Genomic DNA, 20,468 nt, shown 5'->3' on the forward strand with positions numbered 1-20,468 from the left:
GAATAAGCAAACACACACACAATCATGACAGTGTAAACATCTTTATTTTTTAAATTGATATTGAGACCCTTTCCCTCCAAAATACGAAGACAGGCCGCTATATACAGGCATAAAGGCAGCTGACTACAATATTCACAATACAAAACATACAAATCCCAACACAAAATGCCAGCAAATGTACACATTACAATTGTGTACAGGGCATTCAAGTCCACTTCTGCGAAGGTCATAGTTCATCAAGCAAATTCATCACTTACTTCCTTCAAAACGTTTTTACGAGAGCACCGGATACATGTAGGCACTAAATTTTATCAGAAATTTTGAAACTACAAAGAGGGTGGTGTGTGGCCTGCATAATAAACACCCGTCTGCTACACTCCATTTTACAAGAATCTAGCACTGGAGCATAAACTACACCAGACATGAGCCAAAAAACAAAAAGGGGTGTAAACGTGGGAAACCAAGCCTCCCTCCGGGTCAGAGCGTTGTCTGCCGAGTCTTTGGCACCAGGGCAGATAGTGTAGGTTCCACTCTAGTTCAAGATTACCATAAAAAGGAGAATGCATGGGCGGCATCCCGACAGAAGCTTGGAACATAAGTACATGACTATCATAGTAGGCTGTACAGGAGTTTACACAACATGAAATAAACATTATGTACACAAAATTCAACCAACATAGGCCAATGAAAGACCTACAAATTGTGCCAATTTAATGAATACTTCTATAACTGAAAAACAACAAAAGTGGCCTACCCTACAACGACAGAAAGCTGAGCTAGCTGGTAAGAATTCATTATGCAAAAAAGAGGTGAGGCGTACAGACAGGACACAAGAGTAGAGATGTGGACAACACGAACGTCGACTATCAACTGGGAACACTGAGGCGAAAAAAGAAAAGACAAAACTCATCTGCACAAGCTCAGGAATGCCACGTGTCAGTCGTGTACATGTGCCGGTCTACGTGAGAGATAACTGTTAAGGCACTTAATCTCTTCCTTATGTAAAGTAATCGAAGGCTGACTCACGCACGCACTTCCACCATTATAGATATGCCATGCCTCTACCATAAGATGCGTATCTTCATTCTTATGCCTGTGTACAGGCATAAGAATGAAGATATGCATCTTGTGATAGAGGCATGGCATATCTATAATGGTGGAAGTGCGTGCGTGAGTCAGCCTTCGATTACTTTACATAAGGAAGAGATTAAGTGCCTTAACAGTTATCTCTCACGTAGACCGGCACATGTACCCGACTGACACGTGGCATTCCTGAGCTTGCGCAGATGAGTTTTGTGTCTTCTTTATTTTTTCGCCTCAGTGCTCCCTTCAGATGATAGTCGGCGTTCGCGTTGTCCACTTCTCTACTCTTGTGTCCTGTCTGCATGCCTCACCTTTTTTTTGCATAATGGCCTACCCTTTAAAGAAGACAGTTCTTGAGTCACACAAAGCCCACAAGGAATTGCCATTATAGTACATAGAATTCACTGAAGACAAGCAGTGCACCCATTTTACAATTCAAGGCCTGACAGAATGTCTATTCTACAAAAGCAAGACAGAATGTGAAGCATGCGAGGCCCATATATGAAGCAAGCGTTGCCACACTGATGACTACTGGTGGCCACCTCCAACAAAGCATGAGCAAGGACACTTGTATCTAGAAGCTCTAATGCCATAACCTCTGCTTAACCTGTCCTGTGAATGAGTCCTAGTCATCAGTGTTCATTTCGATGATGTTCACAGCACACACATACTAAGGAATTAAGCAACATGCACACAGTGACAGTTACCAATTCGCCCAAATTTTAACACTACCATCACTGTATGTTGCGCCTGTACATTAGGCCATTAGGATCAGCATGTTGTGTGTTAAAATACATCTCTCATTTTACGGCCGACAAGCCCAGGCCTGTCAATCGAAATCTAGTTAAAATAATCCCTCAGCAGCTGACGATAATGAGCGTTCCATCAGTGCACGTGTATCCTGAAAAAAGCAAACTTCACCAATTTATTAAAAATTTGTCCTGGGGTCTGGCAATCAAACTAGGGCCAGTGAACTTACAGAGCTGCCACAATACCGTCTGAACAAACCAGAAGATTGGCCGATGGCAGTGAAAAGCCGAATTAATCACGTACTCACAGCCACTGCAGACCTGGAAAAATTAACCAAAAAATGCTGCGCAAATCTGAAATATGGAACAAGTTCAAAGCTAAGAAAAACTGCAATCTTTCCAATTGTAGCAGGTAATTCGTCCAACATGTGGACTTACACACTGCGTATTTGGATATTTAACATCTTTTTCTTTGCTGATCATGATAAGAGCCGTACATGACAAATGGCTAACAGAAGTTTTCGTTGCATTGTTAAGGATGAGAGGGCTTATGGAGTGAAACCTCAATGCTAAAACATGCTATTTGATGAGCCTTTAACCAATCAGTTTGTCTGCTGTATCACTGGCAAAGTGAACATTGGTAATGACGACTACAACATGTCCTCGTGTTGTTTTGCACAGTTCAATAACTTGGACAAGGGTCTCAGGTATGTGCCATCGGAGTAACAAGCAGCAACAAGGCCTCAACAACTGCTGCAAACACAGCCGACACAACTACAAACAACCACGTGGCCCTTTGAAAACTAGTGCGCTGTATTTGCCAAGGAGCCCCTTCTTTCATTACCAGTATGATTAAGAAATACTACTTCAAAATCAACACCTCAAAGTGCAGTTCTCATACCTTCCTTTAGGGGTGCACACAGAGTGGATCACACAAACTGCAAAGGCAACAGGCAACCGTTTTGGAACACACAGCTGAACTAACAAAACCAACCTTCCTATCGCAACAAGGGAAGGCTGAACTGAATGTGTGAAAAATGTACTGCAAGCCTTATGTTTCTCTAGTTTGCCAGGTCAAAGAACTGCGCTGTAAACAGCTACAACAAGCAAGTAATAATGGTAGTGAGGCCAAACCAGCTAGTGCACATAACTGCTAGTGCAACCTGTCCACTGCTGTTACACGTTGATTGCATCATCCCTTTCCAACACACCAGGCACACCAACCTTCCACACAAGCACCATGCCAAACTATCACTTGTGCTTCCCCATCAGGTTTGTCACATCAAGAATGCAATGAAGTCCAGCCAGTTGCTACAAGACCAGAAAATATATGCTTTGCTAGCAAGCTGCACAGACTGCCCGCAGTCAGGAATTGCAAGGCTGCAGAAAGTCACCAGCCAATCAGTCACTCCTTCATCAGCTGGCTTCGTGTCGCCACTTGCCGACCTGGTGGCTCGTCGGCGTAGCAATGCTTCGCCTTGGGATCACGATACGAGTTCTCATGATGAACACTCTGTCACAAAAGCATAGATATATATGTATGTCATAAGCAACATCACCACCAGCACAAGCTCAATTAGGTATACTGCAGAGGGCAACAGCATTGACATCTGCTTTTTTAGTAGTGTCCTGCACCAGAACATCCTACACAATGTGTGCCATAACAAATCTGACTCTCTGCTGTACCTACGTTTCATTTCCTTACTTTTTTTTTACAGGTGATGACTGGTTAGACTGTGCACCTCTTCAAAATGCGCTATTCATTAAGAACACCATATACCCTGTATCATCATAAAGTGGTAGAACAAAGATAGAAGCGAAAAATTATGCCACTGTTGTCTTACTGCATATACAGCACAGTATATTGACTAGGGCAATTTCAAATAGAATCAAGGTTGTGCTGGACTTCGATCGACACTACTGAAGCCGAGTGGGAGGCCACAGAAGCAACAGCATGCTTCAAACATAATGTTGCTTCAGTGGTTTTCCAATCACTTATCCACTTGAGCAATCAATTTCCAACCCCTCAACCAATCGCTCAATGGCAACACTCATCCAAGAACAATCTCTAGCTCATGACAATAAGTGCCAGCTCTCTTGTGCTATTTACATGGTACCAATAATGAGCTGTGTCCACACCAAGTTGTTCATCTGCTCTCCTGATTACACATGTCTTTCTATGCAATAACTTGAAATGTTAAAGGTCTGTTGCTGAGAAAACATGGCCGTTGCAGCACAGTAAGTGAGGCAAATTACTTTAGCCTATGTCAATGGCATGCATGTCTGCACTGACTTCTTATGCAGGTGCTACATCTGTTGATAAGCTCCATGTGGCCCAATGTATGCCACAGTCAACCTATTTCCATAACCATAACCAGCTTGAAAACGTTTAAAAACTTCATAACAACGTGGGGCTGCAGGCTACATGCGAACTTGAAAGCAAAATCTGCATATAAGTGTGTTCTGTGTTGATGTGAAGCAGCATGGCACTGCAACAGCTAATAGGTGAGGACTGAACAAAGCACCAGAAAATTGGTTCTCTGGCTTGACTGTATGCCAGCAATTGTGCAAAACAAAAGATATTTCACGCAGTGGTCAGCACAAGTTATGTATCCAGTTGTTATTCCTTCCTTCTTGAGGCTTGCAATTGGGGGTGCAGCTTATATATTGGGTGTTTCTTTACATACAGAATTCTTATTAATTGCCTTTGGTGGATAGCATAATACTCGTCATTGAGCTGAATTACTAAACGAGGCTGACATTACTTGCACAGAAATCTAAATGCATAATCAAATAATTAAAAAAATTACCAATTATCATTTTAAAAATTCACTACTTTAACACATATTGTACAATTTACTAATTATAGCCAGTGAGTACGCAAGGTGTACTCACTTGGAAAAAATTTTCAGGAAGACACCAGTTTTGAGATATGCATTCCCAAAGTTTGCAATGAAAACATGGACGTTCCAGTTACACTAATTTCATGCTTCAATGCAGAAAATAGTGGTTTGTTCCAAAAGTAAGTGAAACAACAGTTCCTGTTTACTGCAAGTTTCACAGCGCATATCGCAATACCCATGAGATCCTTAGAAAACGAGAAGAAAGGGGTTAACCGAGGGGCCCGATTTTTATTAGTCATATCACAACAAGCCAACAAACATTGACACCAAGGACAACATAGGGGAAATTACTTGTGCTTAATAAATGAAATAAAGAAACGATAAATTAATGGAAATGAAAGTGGATGAAAAAACAAGTCGCCGCAGGTGGGGGACGATCCCAGAGCCTTCGCATGTCGCGTGCGATGCTCTACCAATTGAGCTTGGGTATTTATGTGTCCTAGTAGAACACTGGGAGTGTTAGCCAGCGCCACCACGCACAGACCTTGGCGGAAGATGTAGAACATACTTTCTGCCACAGGCGTCATGAGAACGTGATCTTTTTTGGGTGAAGGCAACCGGTCAAAAAGAAAAAACAGTGCCGCGGTAGCTCAATTGCTAGAGCATCTCACATCGCACGCGAAATGCGAAGGTTGTGGGATCGTTCCCCACCTGCGGCAAGTTGTTTTTTCATCCACTTTTATTTCAATTAATTTATCTTTTATTTATTTCATTTATTAAGAACAAGTAATTTCCCATATGTTGTCCTTGGTGTCAGTGTTTGTTGGCTTCTTGTAATATGAGATCCTTAGAGTTAGTTCTACATGGACGTGCCTTGCAAGCTCACCGGCTGCAATTTGTAGATAGCAAAATGTGCTGTAAAGTACTTTAGCAAGAAGTTAATTAGTGAACTTAGGTTAATTTGCTGATCATGCATTCTGATTTCTAGTGTGAGTAGTGTACGCCGCTTCGAGTAATCTAGCTCAAGGACTAAAATTACGCTGTCTGCCACAGGTGATCATAAAAAATTCTGTACAGTAAAACGCACACACACACATGCACACACACACTTGTACCAAGGGCATAAGTTCTATCATCTCTAACATACAGTAATTAATTAAAGATAGTTCTTTCATTACACATACATGCATGTAAAAATAAAGGAGAAGGGTATGCCAATTGTCACCAATGTCACGGAAAGTATTTAAGATGAAATGAACAGGTAGGGCTTTAAACTGTCCACAGCAGCTCAACGCACAGAAAAAGGGAGAGCCATACGTACATCGGATGACGTCCTGCACTTTGTGAGGCAAAGCTCAAAATGGTCGGTGATGGATGCCACCAACATTTTGAATGTGTCCGATGCCTTCCCTAGGATCTTCTGCAGTATTGTGATCTGCATGCGATTGAAAAATTAAGCATTCAACCAACAACAACTTTGAGCCAAGAATAAAGAGAGAGAGAGACAAAGAGAAAAGGAACCAGCATAACAACATGAAGTAGGGCAACAGACGCTATACATGCACTGTCAAACAACAAATGACATAATTTCTATGGGCTACTTTCCAGCACACAGAGAGGGAAAAAAAATTGTGGGAAAACTGCCAGAATTATTTACTATTTCATTTAATTACCATCTGGGCCCTGAGTCATTATGGCTAGACAGAGGCAAAGCATGAATGCCAGGCAAGATACTGGCAATGGAATTGTGCTTCAGAGTGAAAAGTCGCAGGGCTGAATCCTGGACGTGGCCGGCCACATTCCAACGGGAGTGGAATAAGACAATGCCCTGCACACTTACACTACACAACCCCATGAAAATTAATTTAGAGCCCTCCACTATATCATCCCTCATACACTCAAGTGTGCAGCAGACAATCGTAGCTCAAGCATGAAAAATTATGGCACGCAGTGCACTGGAGGGCTCTGAAATATTTCAGACTAGAGTCGGCTGCTTACGACGCACAAGAAATGCGGCTGTCAAGGCCAGAGATTGGAACTAACCAGAAATCTTAATTGTGGGGTTCCAGTGTGAGCACACTGGAACTGCATAGGGGGGCTACGAGGAACGCCGTAGTTGAGGGCTTCAGACTGACGTTGGCCACACAACTTGAACACGGAATGTGCGGTTCGAGAAATAACTTTGAATCACGTTGAGCAAGTTGCTTTGGATGTCCATTCCAACCAGATTTGTCTCGATGCAGACAAGGTGATCTGTTGTGGATCTACCTTCCCTGAAAATGCACTGTAAGGGATCTGGTGTTTTGTTACTTGCAAGAAAATGGATCAGGCGTTGGTTAGTCATTTTCTCAAAGAGTTTGCATAGGCACCTTGTTAGGGCTATAGGCCTAGTAACTGCTGGCCGAAGCCGGGTCCTTGTTCTCCTTGAGAATTGGAATTATTGCATCTTTCCAGGCAGCCGGGATGTACCCACCACAGTATATGGAGTTAAAAAGTGACAGAGGTGTTTTGTGGGTTTCAGGGTGCAAATGTTTGATCCTGTCGTAAGCTATTCTATCCCTTCCTGGCACTGACTTATTACAACTCAGTGAGGCCTGAAACTACACTGTGGTAAATGGAAGGTTGTAATATTCATTCCTTGTTATTTTCCAATCCAGGGGCAATCGCTCTGCTTGTCGCTAGTACCATAGAAATGTATCTGTGTAATTGGCCGAACTCGAAATGTACTCGAAGTGGACACCTAGAAAATCAGCCTTGTCTTCTAGAGTGTTTCCCTGTGTGTTTACTAATGGTAGAGGATGGGTGTGCTCAGTTCCATGCTTTCCTTTCGTTTGTGTAAGTTTATGCCCGATATGTGTTTTTGCCAGCCTTCCCTTTTGGCACGGTAGCGCGTTCTTCTATCCTCACTCTTCGTCTTAACGTTTACAAGATTCTCTTTGGTGGGAAAGTCACAAAGGTGGCCCCAAGCCTTATTTCGCTTTCTTTGTGTTTCCATGAAGTCATCATTACACAAGGGAGCACGTCGTCTGGAATGCACATGGATGCTATAGTCACAATAAATGCTGTGAAATGTGCCACTGCGTCGTCAATGTTAAGTGTATGGATGTCATCGCATGTTAGGTGGGTGAGCTCTCTGTATTGCTTCCAGTCGGCAGAGTCAATTTTCCACTGGGGAACATGGGGAGAGTTTTCATGACTTTTTGTTAATGTTAAAACAATCGGGAAGTTGTCACTCCCGTAAGGGTTTTGATGGCGTTCCCCTCCAGATATGGCATGAGTGTACTTGATGTGATGCTTCAATCTATAGATGAGTATGTTTTGTGTGCCACACTGTAGAATGCAGGCTCTTTTTTATTTAGCAAGCACACATCTGTAGAGAAAAGAAAGTTTTCAATTAAGTGCCCTCTTGCATCACAAGAGTCACCTCACAGGTTGCTATGGGCATTTAGGTCTCCAACAATGATATATGGTTGAAGAATTTCAGCGATAAAGCTTAGAAACTCTTATCTGGAATGTTGATTATTCAGAGGGATGTATAGGGAACATATAGTGACCAACTTCTGAAAGAGCACCACTCAGACTGCCTCAAGAAGAGTTCAAAGAAGTAACTGTTGACAAGCAACACCTTTGTACACTGACTGCAACACCGCCCAACGAGGCGAGTACGCCATTGCGACCTTTTCGGAAAATGCCATACTGCCTGAGGAAGTTACTTTGGGTTGGTTTTAGGTGTGTCTCCTGAACACATAGCACCTTTCGATTGTATTTCTGTAGGAGTTTCTTAATGTCATCGAGGTTGTGGATGGGACGTCTTACGTTCCAGTGTAATGCTTGTGTATCCATAGTGTTGGCATTTTTATGCTGTGAGTCAAAGACGACTCATGTTGGCTTACAGAGCCTTTCCAAGCCCTGTAATCCGAATTTCGCCTTTCTTGGAGCAGTCGCGAGAATCGCGCTGCTACCGATGCACTGGATGGCTTGGGGTTGTGTCCGTCAACTCCTGGGAGCTGCTGGACTTCCGCTCATTCGAGTGGGGTGTTTTTGGAGAAGGCCTAGCCTCATTTGCCAAGGGGGCTGGTAACACGGCCACACACTGTGTAGCCCGAGCTGATGCAGGAAGTTTGATGCAGCGTTGTGCCCTTACGTGCCGCATCAGCATACCTTTTGGTATAAAGGAATGAAATCCCTTTTCGTGCTTCCTAAAACGAGGCGTTCTCTTTTACCTCGAGTATAAGGACATCTTTCTCTTTTTTTTCATGTGGAGCAGAAATGAGAGTAGGCTGCATGTCCATCATCATAGTTCGGACAGTGGAGCATGGTACTACAGTTGTTAGAGTTGCGTCCGTACTCACTGCATTTTGCACAGGTCAGTCGGCCTCGGCAGCTTTGTGAGCCATGGTCGAATGTCTGATACACTGAAACATCTACGTGGGTTCAGGATGTAAGCTCAGATCCGTGTCTTTGTGTAGCCTGTTTTGAGGAAATCTGGCAGTGTACTCGATGCAAAGGTTAAAATGAGGTGTTTGTTAGGAATTTCTTTGCTCTCACGTTTGATCTTTATTCTTTGAACTTGGATCAACATTCTGGTTCTTTTATCCCTCGAGAAGCTCTTCTTCAGTCAAATTTAGGAGATCATCATCTGATACGACTTCACGGACTGTATTCATGGAGCTGTATGGAGTCACCGTGATTGGGACATCACCAAATGTCATAAGGCTCGACAGTTTTCCATGTTGCTGGATGTCGTGGACCTCAAGTAGCAGGTTGCCACTCACCATCTTAGTAACTTTGTATGCAGGTCCTATTTTATCAATAACGCATTTCGCAACAATGAAATGAGATAGTGTTCTCACGATTTTTTTCAGCATTAGGACAGTGCATGACCTGAAAGCGAGGGAAGGTTTCTTTCTGCTGGACAAAAAATCTCCAGGTTTCATTGGTGCGTCCTCTTTTAGAAAGAGGGCAATCAGGAAGTGGGGGGAAAGATGTTTTAGCCATAAAAATTAATTTGATTTTGGCAGCTATGCCAGCCACCCACCACCGAGCCCAACAAGTGGACGATGCGAGACCCGAAGGAAATGCAGATGTCAGCTGTACATAGCTATTTTAACCTAATGTATATGCTCAAGTCTGGCTATATTATACACAGTTAACCCTTGCCGCCTGGAAAATCGGATATAGAAGACAGGAAAGATGGAAAAGGTTGAGGAAGGGGATAGGAAAAGGCGCCTGCCAATTTCCTCGGGGTGGGTAAGTCCAGAGGTGCCGTCTCAGTGAAGCAGAGGCCAAAGAGATGTGTTGCCTCTGCCTTATAGGTCCAAGCATCCGTCTTTGGCTCAACCCCCAGGATCCCCTTTTCCCAGGACACGGCTATGCCACACATGGCTACACGCGGGAGGGTCCAACTCCCACATGCTCGGGTCTGTGGTGCCACAACACATCAAGCGCCTGCTAACGCACATGCCCATGCGGGATTAGAAGGGTCAAAGGAAAGCGGAAGACAACTACTAAGTCAAGCTAAACACATGGATCATTTCATAATATGTCTAATGTGTTACATTTGGAGAATAGAACAGAGCTTTTCATAATTAAGAGAATGACAAATATGGAAGAGGACTGGCACTACCACTGCGCAACTATGGAATCAGCTCCTCCTGTGACATCTTACAATGCCCTATTTGTAATTGATATGAACAAAGCAAATCAAAGCATATTAAGGAATTTAACAGGGTGCTTATGACATTGGAGCTTTCAAATTTCCTGATTCTTCCAGGTTTTCCCTGACCATCTTTATGAAAATTCCCCAACAGTTTGACACTGAAGGTTCAGGCACAAGTAGTAGTGATTTATAGCTTGGCAAGTTACTATGCCAGCCTATAATTTCCAAGAAAGAACTGCCAGTAAGTTGCAAATAAGGTGGGATATGCACTCTTAGTTTTCTCTTCATCACCTGTAAAATGTTTAATGATACTCAAGCTACACGGCCAGGCTCACGTTTACAGAACTAGCAAAAATACACCATTATTTGCAGGTTGTGCAGGTTCATTTGAAAACCTTGCTTCCTTTTGGCATACCACTAGCTCACCATAGCCACTGTAGGTACCAATTTTCCCGTTTTAAAGCAGCCATAGTGAAAATTCAGTTTTTCCCACAAATTTTCCAGAACTGTCAAAATTTGCTGAAAATGCCAGGTTTTTCCTAATGGTAGACACCCTGTTTTACCATCCTAAAGCAATACACCGACTACTACAGACATGAAAATAGGCTCTGGATACATGTCAACAACTCGGGGTTCTTCAACTTGCACCTAAATTTAAAAAAAAAAAGCATTTTTGCATTCTGCCCCTACTGAAATGCAGCCATGAAACAATCTCGCGATGTGTCATTAAAGCTGAGCACCGACTGAAACCAAGAAAATAATTGTAGTGCACTTGAACATTTGAATGCAGCATGGCCAATATCTCATTTTTCTAAAGAAGGACTCTGTTAGCGCTATTTGCAAGTGTGTGGCACCCTCTCTGTATGGTCTTCTGAATCACGGAAGGCAATAGCGGCTGGCACTGTGTGACTTGCAAGATTACTGGAACAGTGCAGGGAATCTGCCCCACGCAAAGAGATGTGCTGCCATGAACACCTGGGGGAGTACTGCTGATTGGATGCAGCTGTACGAGCGAGAAGGAGATGAGCAGCTCCAGCCAATCAGCAGTGGCTGAAATCGACAGTCCACTAGGTGGACTGCTGCAGAATACCTCCTCTGCTTTCTCTGTTGCTAAGCCATCTCTTAACACCGAAATGCTTAGAAATTATAGGACTGCACTCCATTATATTGGCTATACTTAATATTTTCCTTCAGTGTATCTATAACAAAACTTGAGAGAGACAAGTGACAATCATGACAGAACGGGTACTTGAGGCGTTATCATAAAGAGGTGAATGAGAGCATCACGCACGAACAGCAAACAACGGTTGTTGGCACCTTTTGTGGATGCATGCAGCAAGAGATGCAGTACTCGTAGATGCTGCAGCAACCATTGGATTGGCACGTATCGCAGCAGTAACGTCGTGTGCTGGCAGCTTCAGCAATGCAACAGCCATTTGATGCAACCTCTGACCTTTGGCAGACGTAACCTATAATGTCAACACCATTTTTTTAAAAACAGTTAATTTTTGGCTAAATGCTGTGTAAGGTAGGCCTGTGGCAGACAGGCTCTGCACATTTGTTTTTTTTTTCTTTAGGTTAAATACCGCATCCAAAATGACCATTTTACAAAAGGCATGCACTAAAATGTGTACAAAGTAAGAGTGCTGAAAAAATAAGTCAGCTCAACCTGAATTCCAGCATGCTTGAGGCACAAGAAACTCTTTATTGAAACTTTTTTACTTGTTAAGCTGAATTTCTCTTGTAGCAAATGTGAATGTTGCACCAAGCGAATCACGAGCACAGCGCATTTACGTTCAAGTTGCTACGGGCAATCACAAACACGGCATCCGCCTCGCGTCGCATTGTAAATCAATTAACGCCTAGAACACCTCCTTGCCGCACAAGTGACTCGCTCCGCCACCGTGTAAGCAGATTTTGTGTTGTGCTTCTTGACTTTCGGAGAACATTAGTAATGCGATGTGCAACTGACGATAACCATGCACGCCAGCATGCGCTAGAACGCACGACGCAGATTCAAATACAAGCTGCTTGTTTACATTAGTCAATTGTCGTTAGGAATCGCTCTTCAGCAGTGAAGGCGTCCATTGCCGCTTGATAAACAGTTGATTCGTGAGACCATTACGGAAAACTTGGCAAGAATTAAGCTTTCGCTCTCCAAAAGCACCGTCCCCAAATCGGATCGTGACCGACGAGCTCCACTTACCTCGGTCATCTGCTACGAGGACTTTTCCTTGTACCGAATTTCTGCAAGTAACGGGGGCACTCGAGTTGCTCTTTTCTTTATCAAGATGCCATTTGAAGGAGCTCGGTGGCAGAGAAATCTTTCCAAGTGTTTCGTTCGTTTCGACACCAACCGAGTCCTGAAACCAAACACGAGGAAATAAGTCGCACTGGCGTAGGCCTCACAACTGTCTCATACGATCCCTGTGTAAACAAACCGGCAGATATACGTTACGCGCATACACGCTGCCGGTAAAGCTTTTTTCAAAGTTTTCTCCGAGTCAGACGAGTAGCAAGGCGCGTTGTTATGCCAGCGGCCGTGAACACGAGAAGGTAGCAGACCGTGACCCACCTCGGTTAAGAGCGACGATAAGCAATACAGAAGCGACACACAGAAGATGACAGCAAGCACAATCCTCTTCTTCAAGAACCTTACAATGACTTTGGTCACCATTTACGCCTTCGGTGACGTTGGCCACACCATAATTTTTAACGCAGCTGTTCGCTGCCCGCAACGGCCTCTCATCGCTATCAGACGGGTAGCGTCCCCATAGATGCGACCGTACGCCTCAACGGCCCTCCGCTGCCTTCGCGTTTAGAAACAGATGGCTGGAGATGGCTTTCGTCTATCTTCAACCTGGCTCAAATGTGACGAGTAGCCACCCTCGTGGCCACTCGTGGCTCGACGGCTCGACTAGCTATAGCCAGGAGCGTGTCGCAGCAAGTCGGGTACAAGCAGGCGCTGCGGGCGTTTCTCCTTGCGCGGGAACGTGCGCCGGTTCTCGCCTGCTAGGCGGCGCTTAGTTTTGTTTTTACGAAGTTGACTACTGCCTCGAAATGTCGATGCTTGAAAAGCTACAGATTCAAGGCATCAGGAGCTTCGGTCCGCAAGAAGCTGACAGACAAGTTATGACGTTTTTTTCCCCGCTAACGCTGATTTTGGGTAGCAATGGCACGGGCAAAACGACCATCATTGAGTGTCTGCGCAACGCGACCACGGGGGACCTGCCGCCGGGTCAAGGAAAAGTGTTCATCCACGACCCCAAGCTCAACCGTGAGACGGAAGTGAACGCACAGATTAAACTAAAGTTTATTGACGTCACGGGCTGCGCCAACGTGTTGACGCGAAGTTTCCTTTTGCGTCAAAACAAGACGAATACTGCGTTCAAGACCGTCGACACTGCTCTTGTGCAGTACGCCAAAGACGGCACAAGAACCACTGCCACGCCGAGGTGCTTTGACGTCGGTGCCACTGTAATCGAACTGTTGGGTGTCCCGCGTGCCATATTGGAGAACGTCATCTTCTGTCACCAGACGGATTCCAACTGGCCGCTCTCGGAAGGACTGGCGCTTAAGACCAAGTTTGACAACATATTCGCGGCCACCCAGTACATAAAGGCCCTGGAGCAAATCCGCAAGCAGAAAATTGAGTACACAAACGGTATGAAGATGATGAAGGAAACCATCAAGTATCTGCGAGCGAACAAGGAAAAGGCCGACGAATACGAGGAAGAGGTCACCAAGTGCGAGCAGCGCCTTGAAGACTGTGCCAGCACGATACGCGATATTCAGGAGAGCCTGGAACCGCTGAGCGCTGCTTGGAAGGCACTTGAAGACAAGCTGGACAAAGAACGAAGCCTTCAACAAAAGCTCTCCGCTGAAAAGGAGCAGCTTCAGTACACAGAAAATGAGATAAAGCGCATCACGGTAAACTTGAAAGACGTTTTCACTGGTTCCGAAGAGCAGTTGAAGCAGGAGATTGAAAACTTTGAAGTACAGATGCTGGAGGACAAAGCATCTCTCGAGAAGGAAAAGACTGCCCTGCAAGAGGCGTCTTCACTAATGAGTAAGAATAGTGATGAACACAAAAAACTGCTGCCCATATTGGGTCATCTGCAGAGCGAACAACAAGCTGTGCAGGAGACATCGCAGAAAGTAGAAGCAAAGTTGGAGCGATTGAACAAGAGCCAGTGTCTAAATGTTGACGTCATGTCGAGTGACTCTCTCAAGGACAAAGTTGTGGCTGTCCTGGCTGGACTTGACAGGAAAAAGAAAGAAGCCCAAAGACGCTTTGAGGACTCGAAGCAGGAAAGGGAGGAACAGGAAAAGGCCCTGCAGGGAACTATAGATTCTGTGCGAGAGCAGAAGTCAAAGTGTGAGCAGAAGTTGGAATCTGCACGAAAGAGCATTGATGAGAACAGTAAAGAGATTATGAGGATTCGTAAGGAACTCCTTGATGCCAAGACCTACAGCTCAAAGGTAAGAGAACTCAACAGTGAGATCGAGAGGTTCAGACAGGAGATCAGGGCTCTTGAAGGGGAGGACACACGGGAAGGTCTTAGGGAGAAGATTGACAGCAGCCAAGTGTTAAAAGATGAAATTGCAGTAAAGCTGGACAAACTGAATGCAGACCTCCTGAATGCCCAACGTTTCAGTAAAGAACAAGCAGAGCTCGAGAGGATCAGACAAGACATTGAAGAGAAGTCTGCTGACCTTAAATCACTTATGACAGAGAACGAGACAAAGTTTGTAGAGCTTCTTGGCAGCATGCCCACATCAGACTATGGAAAATGTGTGAGAGAAAAGACTGCCCAAGTTGAAAGCGATGTCAGCTGCCTCCGGAGTACAGTAAGCAAGCTTCATGCTAAACAGAGCTCTTTGGAAGCACAGCTTAAGATGCTGGCTGAGGACTTGAGAAACAAAGAAGGCGAGCTTGAAAAAAGCCGGAAAAAGATTGTTGCGGTTTGTGGTTCCGAAAACTTGGATGAAAGTATCAGCGACCTGAGTCAGTTCATTGAAAGGGCTCGTGAAGAGACTGGGTCATTGAGTGGTAGCCTTGCCATGTACACGAGATATGTTAGGTCTCTGAAGGCAAAACCATGCTGCCCTCTTTGCAAACGAGATATTGATGACAGAGGATTGGCTGCGAAGCTTGTTGCTGATTTGGAGAGGAGCATCAACACGATCCCCCTCGATGCAAAAAAAAAATCTGACGAGATCTCTGAGAAGGAAAACCTCTTCAATGCTATGCAACGGCTGAAAGGTGACGAAACAAAGATGGCACAGTTGAGGACTTATGAAATTCCGAAGCTGAAGCAGAAGATTGAGAAACTGAAAGCAGAGCGTGCATCCCTAGATGCTCAGCTAGGCAAGGAGGAAGAGATTCTGGATAGTCGCCAGTTTGACTTGGCTCTGGCCAATTCCATGGCAAGTGAAGCCGAGCGCATTGATCGCCTGGAACTTGACATAGACTCGCTCCGACGCAGCCTGGCATCCAAGTCGCCCAGAGTGCAACAGCTGGGCTCCATGAAGTCCACAGAAAGCATTCTCTCTGAAATACAGGACCTCACAAACCAAGCCAAGGCATGGGATAAGAACCTGCATGCCTGCCGTTCCAAGCTGGAGCAGTTCCACAACCTGGACATGTCTCTCAAGGATGCTCAGAGTGCAAAGTTGAGATTTGAGTCAAAGATGAAGGAGGAGTCGATTTTGCATGAACAAAAGACTAAACTGGAGTCGGAAAGTGTGACACTGAAGAGTTCTTTGGAAGAACTCAGAAGAGAGCTGCAAGAGCACCAACGCCGACTGGACAGGGCACAAACGGTCAAAAGCAGCGCAGTAGGTGAGACGGAGAACCTGCTGGACAGACTGCGGTCAGAGGTCAGCCAGCGTGCACTAGAAATGGAGGACCTTCGGAAGCACTTCGACAAGATCCAAGAGTACAGTGCCAGCGGAAACCCCCAGAGGCTGCTAGATGTGAGGAAGAAGCTTGAGGCACTGAAGGAATTTGGCCAGAAACTAGAAACTGAGAAGGAAGAAAAGGCTGCTCTCGTGAGACGCCTAGAGCAAGGTCTGTCACGCCAGGAACTGAGAGAGCGCGAGCTCAATGACAATTTGCATCTGAAGGAGCTCCAGAAGAGGAAGCTGCAGCATGTAGACAAGATGGCAGAAATCAGGGATGACATGAGGCGCTCCGGGTTGGGCAACGTTGATGCCGAGAAGCACAAAATTGCAGAAAAGATTGAGAAGCTCAAGAGGGACAAGAGAGCAGCTGAGATACGAGAAGGCGAGCTCAGAGTGAAGATTGATGCTGCTAAGAAGGAGCTCAGCGGTCATTTCAAGGATGCTGGAAAAAAGTACACGAAAGCCTTGACAGAGATGCACGTAAAAGAGTTCATCAGCAAGGACCTTGACATGTACTATCGAGCTGTCAACTATGCAGTGCTGAAGTACCATGAGCAGAAGATGAAGGACATCAACCGAGTCATCAAGGAGCTCTGGCAGGACACCTACTGTGGCGAAGACATTGACTACATACAGATCAGGACCGACACCGACGAAAAGGGCCTCGAGTCATCTCGCCGTGCCTACAACTACCGAGTGGTCATGGTGAAGGGAAAGGTGGAACAGGACATGCGTGGTCGCTGTAGCGCAGGGCAGAAGGTGCTCGCGTCACTAATAATTCGACTCGCACTTGCCGAGAACTTCTGCCATAACTGCGGCATACTCGCTTTGGACGAACCTACCACAAACCTGGACCGAAGTAACATCCATGGCCTCGCATTGTCACTGGGAAAGATTGTGCAGGCACGTATGAGCCAACGAAACTTCCAGATGATTGTCATTACCCACGATGAAGAGTTCATGCGGCTTTTGAGTGAGCGCAATGGTTACGCCGAGTACTTTTACAAGGTTGAGAAGTCTGAAGATGGCTGCTCACGCCTGCATAAGTGCCGACTCAGTACCATCATGTAGCCTTCGGATTTGAAAAATCCTGCAAGTAGTTGTGTTCCACGAGACTTTTACAAAAATGAGTGACCACATGTACACATGTAGGGATGTGAACGTGTTCAAAGGAGCAGCAAGGCTGTTTGTTATGACTGTTGTTATGAAAGGATTCATGTTTAGTTTGTAAATTAAATTGTATGCTGTGCCTTAGCCATTAAACATTACATGTACTTCAGGTTTTGGAAATGTTTGAGTGAATTTAAGGGCTACGAAACGAGTCCACATTGCTAAGAAACAAATGGATGTTGTGAAGACTGCTTCATGGTTTTAAAATATCTTAAGCTTGGTATAATATATCTTTAGAGCTTCTTTCCGGTTTATATAATGAGCACAGATTTTCAGATTAGTTTACTAATATTGCACTAATACAATTGCACGATGGGTACATCATGGGCCCCCGCCTTCTTTATTTATATATATATATATATATATATATATATATATATAATGTATTTCTCATGTTTTGCAGAGTGGCACAATTCCACTGATGGTCTCACACGTGAGGTGTTGCGTTTGTCTTGTTCTGCGCAGCGGTCGATTTTGCGCGCTCTGCACGAAAACACCCGATTAGCTGTATAAGTCAGTGCCACAAGCACTGAGGCAGCTGCGAGAGGATGAACGAAGAGCATGATGGCGGTGCTGAAACGCGGTAGAGAATGACATAATTTCGTTTGCAGCATGTGTGGCTGCATGACATGGGAACAAATAGAAGAAACGGAAGTACATCTCTCGCTGCGGTATGAAGCATAACAAAAAGGAAGGCATTCAGTTGGTATGTTTTATTACTTCTTTGAAAATTAATTGGTCTATTGAAGCAACACATTAAACAAATAACTGATGTTGCCTTGACTAATCCTCGAAGTCGCTATGAGCGACTTTACAGCACTGCCATGTATGTAGGTGCACTCGCGCAATGTACGTTGACTGTCTGGCTGGAAGCGCAGTGCCCGCGAGGAGAAGGGCAAATGGCGTTTGGTTTGAAATTTAAGCTCTTTCCGCGGCGTGTAGACATGTAAAAAATTTGGGTGCAAGCTTAAGCTTCGCCTTTAATAGTGGAATGCGATAGCATTCAAAGATCCCAGACTGCTTCTCACACTTCTCGGCAACTGCAGCTTATGAATGTTCCCTGGCAAAGGGTGGCGGCGAATGCTATGCGTGAAGGCCAGCTTTCTGGTAGAAGCGTGGCCTCTTGTGTGGGCTGCGATGCGGTGGACGTGAGCGTTATCTGGAGGCGTTGCAAGGAAACGGGTGCGCCTCTTTCTGGCCTTTGAGATTTGTGCACGTAAATCTCGGAGGCCTTGGCCGCTTTATGAATTTTAGAAATGCTGGAAAATGGGTGTGTTTGAGCTTCCGCACAGCAGAATTACGTTTTCTCGAATATTCAAATTACACTCTGACGCTATCATGTCTGTAGGTTGTGCTCAAGTTGTACTTTACGACTTTCCCAACATTTGTTACTTCTAGAAATTCAATTAGTAACTTCTTTGTGATACATAGAGGGCCTGCATTGTTTGGTATCCATGGTTCGGAATGACTTTTTGCAGAAACGACGGTCGACAGTGGACGCTGAATTTTCTGTGACACGAGGCCCTTAGCACTATCATGTTAATACTTGGCACACACGATTGTTAGCATGCGTTGTATTCACTGCGCTTGTCAGCTCAAGATGGCCAGACCTGGTGAGGGGCCCTTTACCACGTTGTGCATTGCTGGCAGAGAAATGTGGCGCATGGACCATGCAGTGGCAGTCGTGTCTTGAATGTATGTGGCTGAACGGTGTGAAAACAGCTGAAATTTTACACAGGTCTGCACGCTCTTCTCGAGCGAGTCCTGCTTCCGGCCTGCGTCAAGGTCACGCACACAAATGTAAGACGCATTTATGTAAGACGCATTGCCTGCAATGTCACCAATAGCAATACTGCCACTGAAATAAAGTTCTTCTAATGCAGTCTAACCAGGAGTGCGTTGTGCAGCGAAATGAAGAGAGAGAGAAAAAAAATACACCGACGATTATAATACTCCCTAATGCGAAATTTAAGCGCAGTTCAGACGCTTTCACACGTTTTCATTTTGCGTGTAAATATTTTGCATTGCAATTATATATAGGTGCATGGTTTATATTGGAGAGAGAACGCTGTGAGTAGCGTAGTTGGCACGTACAATCTGTCTTGTGTGGCACATAACAAACGGAGCGAAGTGTGGCACGACTCTCGCTGATTGGGAGATTGCAAGAGGCAGTGCGTGGGCGATGCGTGAGCGCGATTTACAGCAGCCGCTGCAGACAGACCTCTGCTCATGCAGCGCTTTGTTTTCACACAGACTACGCACGTTGCTCTGGCACTATATCATAGCCATTGTCGTTGCACAGCCCATCTTGTGCGGCGCTACACTTTTCTTCTCGCGCTTTAGTTTTACCGTTGATGAAAGCAGCCCTTTGTTGTGGGGAAATCATGCCACCAGTGTAGCCGATCGCCATTGCCCCTTGCAGGAGCAGCGATCACAGTCACACTCGCTGGAACTGCGGACTGACGGCAGCTGGCAGTGCAGACGAGCATAGCCCTCCCCACCTCACGCCACCCTGGCCCCCCTCGGAAGTGCAGATGAGATCGCCCATGCGGCTGCAGATGCCATGGCTGCTGGCAACTCGGCGCATGCACAGGCCATTTCCCCTCCGCTACTCCACTTTCTGCCTCATGCTTTCAGTGTAGCCTCCTCCTCCACTTTCCTCCTCATGCTCTCTTCTTTCATCTCCCACTGCGCTCAGCGTTCGCTTTCACCTTTTGCTGTGCTCATTCGTTCGGTTGCGCAGCACATCGCCGCTCAAGGCAGGAACGGGCACCTCAGAGCTGCACTCTAAGAAAAACAGAAGGTAAAAATATGGGACAAGACAGGGAAAAAATATCGCTTGCAGAGGCTGGTCAAGGCAGGAGAGAGTGTCTACATTGGCAGTGTAGTTTATATGCAGGCAGCATGGCTACACAATATTTCAGTTTCTCCTATCTCCGTTAACAATAAACCCATTTAAAGAATTCTTGCGGTAAGGCACTTCCTAGATTGCATCCCACAACTTCCAGTACATAACCAAAATATGCAATAGGGGCTGGTGAGAGGCCATTTAAGAGA

The 20,468-nt window shown here is 45.3% G+C and overlaps 2 protein-coding genes across 3 annotated transcripts; one reads left to right on the forward strand and one right to left on the reverse strand.

Moving 5' to 3' along the window:
- Window positions 1–25: 25 nt before the first annotated feature.
- On the reverse strand, window positions 26–13,183 carry LOC126544440 (SREBP regulating gene protein). 2 transcript variants are annotated; one of them, XM_055061448.2, is made up of 5 exons: window positions 12,994–13,183; window positions 12,541–12,697; window positions 11,652–11,803; window positions 5,997–6,110; window positions 26–3,345 (listed from the first exon to the last, which is right to left on the reverse strand). In XM_055061448.2, the coding sequence occupies exons 1-5, from the start codon at window positions 13,009–13,011 to the stop codon at window positions 3,238–3,240; spliced, it is 549 nt and encodes a 182-aa protein (XP_054917423.1). In that variant the 5' UTR covers window positions 13,012–13,183; the 3' UTR covers window positions 26–3,237. The 2 variants fall into 2 exon arrangements, with proteins under 2 accessions (XP_054917423.1, XP_050047726.1); XM_050191769.3 differs by having other exon boundaries at window positions 12,910–13,179.
- A 102-nt stretch (window positions 13,184–13,285) lies between these two features.
- On the forward strand, window positions 13,286–17,520 carry rad50 (DNA repair protein rad50). The gene has a single exon (XM_050191594.3). The coding sequence runs from the start codon at window positions 13,395–13,397 to the stop codon at window positions 17,310–17,312; it is 3,918 nt and encodes a 1,305-aa protein (XP_050047551.1). The 5' UTR covers window positions 13,286–13,394; the 3' UTR covers window positions 17,313–17,520.
- Window positions 17,521–20,468: the final 2,948 nt, after the last annotated feature.

Source organism: Dermacentor andersoni, chromosome 3 (genome assembly GCF_023375885.2).
Source record: "Dermacentor andersoni chromosome 3, qqDerAnde1_hic_scaffold, whole genome shotgun sequence".
In the NCBI taxonomy this organism is placed as follows: Eukaryota; Metazoa; Arthropoda; class Arachnida; order Ixodida; family Ixodidae; genus Dermacentor; species Dermacentor andersoni.

Bases quoted from the DNA above. Each gene is read 5' to 3' on its own strand.
- LOC126544440 (XM_050191769.3), bottom strand. From the start codon at position 13,011: ATGGTGACCAAAGTCATTGTAAGGTTCTTGAAGAAGAGGATTGTGCTT. The intron at 11,804-12,540 runs GTAAGTGGAGCT...TTGACATTATAG, and splicing joins CCTCGTAGCAGATGACCGAG to GTTACGTCTGCCAAAGGTCA. The intron at 3,346-5,996 runs GTACGTATGGCT...CTTTTGTGACAG, and splicing joins AGTGCAGGACGTCATCCGAT to AGTGTTCATCATGAGAACTC.
- rad50 (XM_050191594.3), top strand. From the start codon at position 13,395: ATGTCGATGCTTGAAAAGCTACAGATTCAAGGCATCAGGAGCTTCGGT.